The sequence below is a fragment of the Sphaeramia orbicularis genome, chromosome 13, assembly GCF_902148855.1.
Source record: "Sphaeramia orbicularis chromosome 13, fSphaOr1.1, whole genome shotgun sequence".
In the NCBI taxonomy this organism is placed as follows: Eukaryota; Metazoa; Chordata; class Actinopteri; order Kurtiformes; family Apogonidae; genus Sphaeramia; species Sphaeramia orbicularis.
In genome coordinates, this window is record NC_043969.1 from 49,369,759 (window position 1) to 49,378,693 (window position 8,935).

Consider the following 8,935-nt stretch of genomic DNA (forward strand, 5'->3'; position numbering starts at 1 on the left):
ATGGGAGCAGCTCCGTCACAGGCCATTCCCGTTACTGATGATGAAGACGCTGCAGATGAGGAGGACGTGTGTGATGGTGTTTGTTGTTTTGTGGGTCTCTGCAGCTGATTGGTCGTGTCTGGGTCAATATTTACCGTGGGGTTAACCATAAACCCATCAGCTGGATCGGAGGCTCCATTTTAGAAACAAACAGACCCTGTCGCCGTCTCTGAAGACCACAGGTAAGACCACGTCCACCTTAGACCTGCAGAGGTCAACCTGAGGCCCGCGGTCCTCCTCAGGGTCGTCTGGTCCCTGAACCAGGTCCACCTGAATCCAGTGAGGTGGTTTCGTTTAAGTTTGGACTTTGGACTTTTAGATTCTGTGTTATTTTAGTCGAGTTAAACCAACCAGACTCATTTAACCCTTAAACATCCACCGTCGACCAAAACCATCTACTGATGTAGAGGTTCAGTACACACTTAGTTTATGTTCAATTAATGACAGATTTACAAGTAAAAGACACTTTTTCTTCAGTTTTCTCTGTTTTGATAAAATAACCTTTGAATTTACTCTGAGCTTTAATGAACATCTACATTTATATTGAATTAAATATCGAAAAATATATGATTTACACTGAAAAATGCAACGTGATAACATGACTCACATAAATATATATAGGACACTTTTAAATGGTGTTAATTGGCGTGTTATCTGTACGCATTATAAGTTTTCACGTTGCATCAAATCCCACACACTGAGGGTTAGGGTTATGTGAACCTGAGATTCTGGCATAAATTGACACGCGATCAAATGGCATTAAATAACATGAAAAAAGACAAAAATGTGTACAAAAATGTGTATAAAAATGTGTACGTATATCACGCCAAATGCCATAAGAACTGGTGTGACATACAATGAGATTTTATGAGATCAGTCTCAAAAAATGCAAATAAAAAGGATAATATTATAATAAATGGTGGCAAATCACAGGGGAAAGACAAAAAAAAATTATGTGGAAGTTGTGATAAAAATAGTTGTGGGTCTTCAAGGGACAAACTGAAACATATTTAGGACGTCAGCTAACATTTCCAAATGCATGAGATCCTTAAAGTGGAAAACATACGTGGACGTTGTAAATCTATAAAGAACTGTTTAAATTCACGGTACAGGTTAAAATGAGCTTTTTCTGTTTCCATCTGTTTCCGTCAGCAATGCCGTCGTCCACAGTTCTGACCTGGACCTTCGTCGTTCTCCTCACCTGTAGTGAACTGAGCCAAAGTCAAGGTGAGAAAAACATGACAACAAATAATTAACAAAAGACACAAAACCCTGCATTTACGCAAATACACATATAACGTTAGCCTCACAGCGTAATCGCCTCAGTCACATTTTTTTCAGGTCGTGGCCAATGATGAAAAATTAATCTGCAGTTTTGAGAGAGTAAAGTTATGCAGATTTCACAATTTCACCAAAAAATAATATGACTTAGGCAATGGTGCCATGATGCTCATGCTAAGCTACATGTTGTGATGGAGCTGAGATGCTAACATGGCGTCCGGTCAGTGTTCCTGCAGCGATCGGTGGCCGAGCAGCTCCTCCTCCTCCGGCGGCGGCGGGCCAACTCCCACCTCATGGAGGAGGTGTTACCAGGAAACCTGGAGAGGGAGTGTTACGAAGAGACATGCTCACAGGAGGAGGCGTTGGAGATCTTCCAGACAAAGGAGAAGACGGTACGAACTGTCGGACAGCCGACCCCGTTTAAGGTGGATTTAATGTGTTGAAAGTTCGGGTGTTGAACTGTTTCGCTCTGTCGTCCCACAGCTGGAGTTTTGGTTCGTATACCAGAGTAAGTCAATCCACTGATTTTTCCATTCGTCATCGATCACATGTCTCTGGATGAATGAGTCGTGATGTGTTCGAGTGTCTTCGTGCGTCGTAGATCTGAACCCCTGTCGGTCCAACCCCTGTCTGAACGGAGGCATCTGCTCCCTGGACCGAGGTGACTTCCTGTGTCTCTGTCCACCTCAGTACCGTGGCAAGACCTGCGAATCAGGTAACGGCTGCGAACTCTGACCTTCATTCTGATGACGGTGGTCTGTGTTGTGAATGTTGTGGAGTCCCTCAGGGCAGCGTCCTCGGCCCCTGTTTGCTCCTATAGAAAAAGCAAAAACTACTGAATATTGAGTTTGTGACAAACACTCCCACTGCTGACGGTTCATTTATGTGCATTTGTGTTTTTGTGTAATTGCGTTGTGTTGTGTAGACGTGGTGGAGTGTAGCTATAGAAACGGCGGCTGTATGCAGTACTGCAGAGACCTGGAGGGTGGAGCCGGAGTTCAGTGTGGCTGCGCTGACGGATATGAACTGAACGTTGACGGAAAAAGCTGCTCCGAGACAGGTCAGAGGAATATGGTTACTATGGTTACACCTAACCTCACAGAACTCAACAACGGATCCATAAGACGCTTTGCACTCTCAGTAGAACAGGACAGGACACGCCCACTCGATCAGTACCAAGGTTATAATAGTTTTGGATTTTTCATCCTAGTTTAGTTACCTCCGCCAGGATGTATTTTGATCACTTTGCTTTATGTGTTTGCATGCATGCATGTTGGATTGTTTGTTTGTTAGCAAGAGAACTCAAAAAGTTATGGATGGATTTTCATGAAATTTTCAGGAAATGTTGATACTGGCACAAGGAAGAAGAAGTGATTAAATTTTGGTGGTGACTGGGGGGGGCAGATCTGTCTTGGCGGAGGTCTGCGCTCTCCGAGTGCTTTTCTTCTTTTATTTAGTTTAGACTTTTTTTCTCTAATTCAGTTCATTTTAATTATATTTTAGAGCAGGCTTGCTAGTTTTTATTAGTTTTCTTTTTTTTTCTGAATGCTTAGTTTTAGTTTTTTCATATCTTTCATTCAAATAAATCCCAGACAGGACTCTGCTGTTTTCTCCCAACTTTAGTCTCCATGTTTCCAGGTAGAGTAGGGACCAGAAGCCGACTGGAAACCACAAGTGAACACAAGTGATGGACCGTGAAGTGCCGTATGGTGCTGCTAGCTAAAATTGCTAGAGCGAAATAAATTGATTTCGAATGAATACGACATTGACAAAGACGAAAATGAAGGGAATTTTATCCATAATTTTTACACGTTTTAGTTCATTTTATAAGCACACAATACAGTTTCAGTTAGTTGTCATTTTTTCTTTTAATTATAGTTTTTATTTATTTCAGTTAATGAAAATGTTTTTTCAATTCTAGTTTTTGTCATTTCGTTAGTTTTCGTTAACGATAATAACCTTGGTTCTGTGTCCGTTATTCTGTCACTATCAGGTCCATGGAGCTCAAACTGAGTTCATATTCACTGTCTAACAGTTCTCTGTTTCTTCACGCCACTACCTTGAGTTTAAATGATGTCATATTTTGACACTGGGGGCGGGTTCCAAATGGTTGGGGGATGTTTGATAATGTTCTGAAAATATCACATGAACAGTTTTGGATGTTTCTATACAATATCATATTTCATATTATATCTGGAGGAATAGAACCCGGGAGTTGGATGTTGAAAGTCTGTAAAGTATTGCACTTAATGTGGAATTTTTGTTGCTATTCTCAGGCAGAATGTGAACTGACAGAACTGTGATTAGATTTGTGTTGTTTGTTCAAAACTACCTTTCAGGGAAAAGTGCAATACTAATGTTTAAAATACATTTAGTAATATTTTATTTATTTTATTTTCTATTTGATTTATAGCAGCAGAATTATTATTATTATTATTATTATTATTATTATTATTCTCACTGCACTGCAAACCTGGACTACTTAAATGCCATAGTCACTTTAAAGTTTGAAAGTTTGCACTACGGATACTTGTGTCACTTTATTTTATTCTATTTTTCTATTTATATATATATATATATATATCTTAGATGTGCCTTTTATATTATATGTGTGTAAATATGTGTGCCTTAATGCCAAGAGCTGCTGGACGAAATTTCATTGTGCCTCGCATAATGACAATAAAGATTCTATTCTATTCTATTCTTTATATTATTCCTGTTTTTCTATATTCTGGTGTCTCCAAAACTTGGGGTTAAAATGTTCAAAAATTCATAATAAATGCATTAAAGACATTTTGAGGAGTTTAATTTCTTCCAGTACCGAACTGAAAAAAAACGAACCGCGGCTTTCAACACCGAAAACGTACCAAACCAAAAATTTTGTGTACCATTACAGGTCTAATATCTATACACAACCTGCTTTCTGAATAACAATTAAGTTGGTATCTTTTGTACATTGTGTTGTTTATTTGTTTTATTATATAACAGAGGACTGGGGGGATTTTGGGGATGTACCCTTACTGTCAACCCCCGACCGCTTAAGCCTCGTTTTAATTCCAAGTTTTCTTATTTACATGAATTCCTGAGCACATTCCAATATAAAAGGAACTGATTTGAGAATAATGTCGGTGTTCTCCATCATTTTCTTCCCATAACCGAGTCTCTTGTCCTGTTTCAGTGGCGTTTCCCTGTGGTCGGAAACGGAATCAGGTTTGGTTCAGAGGACGGTCCTTGTGGAGCCATGATAACGTCACCATGGAGATGGATGTCACTATGGAGACAAACATCACCACAGAGACAGACGCCGGCCTACTGGACAGCAACGGCACCGACAGCTGGGTCCCTAAACATAACATGACAGAGACAGAGGTGTCCATGAACGCATCGTCTGGACAGGCTGACCGTGAGCTGGAGCCGTGGGAGGAGGAGAGGGTGGAGCATTTACGAATAGTGGGCGGAGATTTGGAGAAACAAGGAGGAAGTCCATGGCAGGTGAGTCTTTAAATGTGTCATTTGTGATCCGTGTGAATGGATTTGGTTTTGTTTTCAGTTTTTAAAGTGGATTTTATACTTTAGTCTAAAACTAAATAAAGGCAGATGTTAATGATCTGATGGCGTTTAAACATAAACATGAAAAGAACACACACACACACACACACACACACACACACACACACACACATATATATATATATATATATATATATGTATTAGTGCTGGACAACAATTCAAATTCTTTATTGCAATTAATCGTGTGGATTTCTGTGATTAATCATGATTAATCGCCTCGTTATATGGGGGGGGGTTGCCGGCATCAACAGCGTGTATTGCCTTTCAGTGATATTTCAGACTCGAAGTACTCCGGTGATAAAAAATAATTCCATGTTGCAGTGCTTACAAACACCTGTGTCCTTGTCAACCCCACCATCTGAGGACATTTAAATGAAAATGTCCATGTAAAAGACCGCTACTTTTCTCCATGTTTATGTTCACACCAGTTTATTTCTGGTGATTGACAGGAGTCTTAAGCCCACCCCAAATGCTGTCATTGGTTGAAACACATGATGACACCGATTGTCAGACCAACCCTGGTGAACATCCCCCTGTTCCTGTGATGCATGGTTTACCTTCATGTATTCACAGAGCCAGAGCAACGGACTTTTAAAATATGTGATGTTCAGTTGTTCAAAGTAAACAAAGGGGGCCCTCTAGTGGTTGGAATAAGTTGCACTAACGTATGTTTTGTCCTTGCGGTGTTACCGTAGTCAGTTTGGACATAAGAAGGAACTAACAGACACGTTTCTTTCACTCTGTATGGCCCCAAAAACGTTTGCCTGTGAGTATTTTATGTTCAGTTGTTGTAAGAATGAATAGTATCAAATATCTCTGATGTGAACCTTTGTTGCTGGATAAAAAGACGTTGTAAATCTTAAGTTAATCAGTAAATGCTAATCATTAACGTGTCTATTGATTTTCCCATTCAAGTTAGCATCGAGCTAGCGATCTTTTTCCCATTCATTTAAATGTATAATGCCATGTAAATGTACTAAGGCAATGAACAGAACCGAGACATATTTTATATGTATGTTACAGTTTTACAGTGAGTCTCAAGTAAAAGATTTGGACAGAAGTTTTCGGTGTCCCACTTTTCTTGGTAAACCTGTTGTCTATCTGCCGAGCTAATCGCTACACGCACACAAGCAGAAGAATAGAAGTTAGAATAAAACAGCATTAACAGGAGATAAAAAAAATTGTTGGCATTATTTAATGAATGCATTAATGCGGTAATAACGCATTAACTTGCCCAGCCCTAGTATATATAAATATACATATATATACACACACACACACACACACACATATATATATATATATATATATATATATATATATATATTCTTCTATTCTCAGCTATGGAACAGTTCTATTCAAATCCCATCTCAGTCTACCTCAGTTAGTTTAAGTTTAGGCTTAGGACAGATCTGATTCAACAAATGTAAATATTCTTCATACACACACTCTCCCACCCTTAGACACCCTTACACATACTCTTTTTCTTATATTCTTTGTTTGTGTTTTGGTTGTACTTTGTATATTATTGGTTTATTCCTCTTGTCTTTCTTTAAGCTACTGCTGTAATGAGGTCAGATTAATTTGATAAACCCCACTGGGTTTTCTGATCTCACCTGCACAGTTTGTTTCTTTTTTTGTCCTAATGTTTGATTTGTTGTTGTGCAAGATAGATAAATAAATAAATAAATAAATAAATGTGATTTGACCCGGTTCTGATCTAGGTCCTGATCCGCAGGTCTGACGGGTACGGGTTCTGTGGAGGAACCCTGGTCTCTGACCGGTGGGTTGTCACCGCCGCTCACTGCCTGGAGGAGGAGGCAGACCATGTGACCATAGGTGAGTGCACCCCACCCCCCACCCCCCTCTGTCTCTGAAGGCCTTCCCTGATGTTCTGACTCGGTTCCTCTGGTTCTCCAGGTGACTACGATAAGAAGCGTCCGGATCCAGGGGAGCAGCTCATCAAGGTGCAGAAGGCCATTGTCCATCCTCACTTCCACGCCTTCACCTTCGACAGTGACGTGGCGCTGCTGTACCTCGCCCAGCCTGTCATCTTCAGCGCCGCTGCCATCCCCGCCTGCCTGCCGGACCGCCACTTGGCCCAGTACCTGTTGAAGGTCAGTGGACAAAGACACGCAAACACCTGATGGACCTCCTGTTGGGTTTAGGGTTGGTCTCGGTTCTTCCTCTGGATCTGAGACTTCACCAAACCTCATGTTGGCTTTGGAGGGTCTGGATTTTCTTGAGGCGCCATTGAGTCATGTTTTCACCCTGACGTCCATAATGTCTTTCTCTATTTCTGAATCCGCAGAGTTTGGACCAGGAAGCCGATTAAATACTTTAAGAGTTTGTTGACATATTGAAGACACATCATTTAATTTGTCATCCCAGTCCATCTAAGTCCATCTGTGGAGCTGCAGATCTAACGCTGAGCCTCTGTGTTCAGGAGGGGAACCGGGGTCAGGTGACCGGATGGGGGACCACCCAGTACCTGGGCCGCTCGTCCCGGTTCCTCAGGAAGGTGGTTCTGCCGGTGATCAGCTACCAGGACTGCAGGATGTCCACAGACCAGGTGAGTGGAGGTCACTGCTCCACAGGTAGACCTTCAGACCTTTTATATGAGTATTATTGTCATGAAATAGACAGAGTTTATTTTTGGTTTTTTTATATGTGCATTATTGTTATGAAAAAAAACCAGTTTATTTTTGTTTTTTATATGTGCACTAGTACTGCTACGAAAAGGACAGTTTATTGTAATGTGAAATGCTGTTGTTAAATGGACAGTCTATCTTTGATATGTTCAGCAATTTAGTGTTTTGTATTTCGTCAGAATTTAGTCTGGTATGTGGAGGATTTCTGAATTACTTACGGAATCTGACAGAGGAATTTAGGGTAGGTGGAGGATGGAGTAAGGGGGACTTTCTTTTCTATAATCCTTTTGTTGTTTGGTTTTAATGCGGATTTGAAATAAATAGAAAAACAATGAACAGACAATAACCAGACCTGGACCTCCACAGACCAGGCTGAAAACCCTCCAGCTCTAATAAACCTCCTCTAACGTCGTCTGCAGGTGATCACCGACAACATGTTCTGTGCCGGATACCTGGAGGCGCCTGTGGACTCCTGCAGCGGGGATAGCGGCGGGCCCTTCGTGGTCCACTACAGGGACACCTGGTTCCTGACCGGGGTCGTCAGCTGGGGGGAGAAGTGCGCCTCCAGGGGCAAGTATGGAGTCTACACCCGACTGGGAAACTTCCTGAGCTGGATCCAAGACACCATGAGGAGAACTGACCTGAACGGTACCGAGAGCTGAACCTGGACTGGGAGGACCGGGAGGACCAGGAGGACTGACTAGACCGACTGGACCCGGGTACAGGGTCTGAAGCCCAGGTTTACATGTTCATGCTGCTGATTCCAACATAAACTTCTAATGATCTCAGAGGAATCGTACAAGAAACTTAATGAACCATAATCGCTCTGTCCGAACTTTCCTCCGTCACTAAAATTCTTGCCGTCGCGTGTGAAATGTTTCAGACCAGTTTGATGTCTTTTCAGAATGTGTCCTATGTCCTCCGGTGGTTTAAAGGTGTGGGAGACTTTCATGACCAATTTTTCATCAAATCTGTCAAAGCTCAGTCATATCCTCAGTATCATGAATCTGTTAGTCTGTCATTACTCACCTGAATCTCTTCACTCACGACCAACAGTTTCTTAGTGCCATCCACCAGAAACAAACCATGTGTTTACAAACAGAGCCGGGAGGGAAGTCAGGCATCTTCGGAATTTTGTTGCGACGTGCATTGTGGTAAACAGAGGTTTGCGCAGCTACCTGACAGTGGCAGCTGGAACAGAAACGACACAGAAACGGCAGGAGCTCCCTTCCCTCTATGCATATTCCTTTCAGCTGTTTCCACATTTCAGCCGTTTCCACGTCATGTTTGTTTCATCCAGTCTAATATCATGTGGTTGCGCTGCCGCTGCCACTGTCAGGCAGCGGCACGAGCCTCCCTTTCCCACAGTGCACATCGTGACAAAATTCCTCAGA

At 41.8% G+C, this 8,935-nt stretch overlaps 1 protein-coding gene across 1 annotated transcript; it reads left to right on the forward strand.

The window, feature by feature from the left end:
- On the forward strand, positions 1-8,472 carry LOC115431170 (coagulation factor VII). The gene is made up of 11 exons (XM_030151403.1): positions 1-70; positions 1,192-1,266; positions 1,546-1,712; positions 1,804-1,828; positions 1,922-2,035; positions 2,246-2,380; positions 4,499-4,812; positions 6,615-6,729; positions 6,811-7,007; positions 7,337-7,462; positions 7,961-8,472. The coding sequence occupies exons 1-11, from the start codon at positions 1-3 to the stop codon at positions 8,201-8,203; spliced, it is 1,581 nt and encodes a 526-aa protein (XP_030007263.1). The 3' UTR covers positions 8,204-8,472.
- Positions 8,473-8,935: the final 463 nt, after the last annotated feature.

Coding starts and splice junctions, on each gene's coding strand:
- LOC115431170 (XM_030151403.1), top strand. CDS start 1: ATGGGAGCAGCTCCGTCACAGGCCATTCCCGTTACTGATGATGAAGAC. Junction 2,036..2,245: donor TGGCAAGACCTGCGAATCAG/GTAACGGCTGCG, acceptor TGTGTTGTGTAG/ACGTGGTGGAGTGTAGCTAT. Junction 4,813..6,614: donor AAGGAGGAAGTCCATGGCAG/GTGAGTCTTTAA, acceptor GTTCTGATCTAG/GTCCTGATCCGCAGGTCTGA.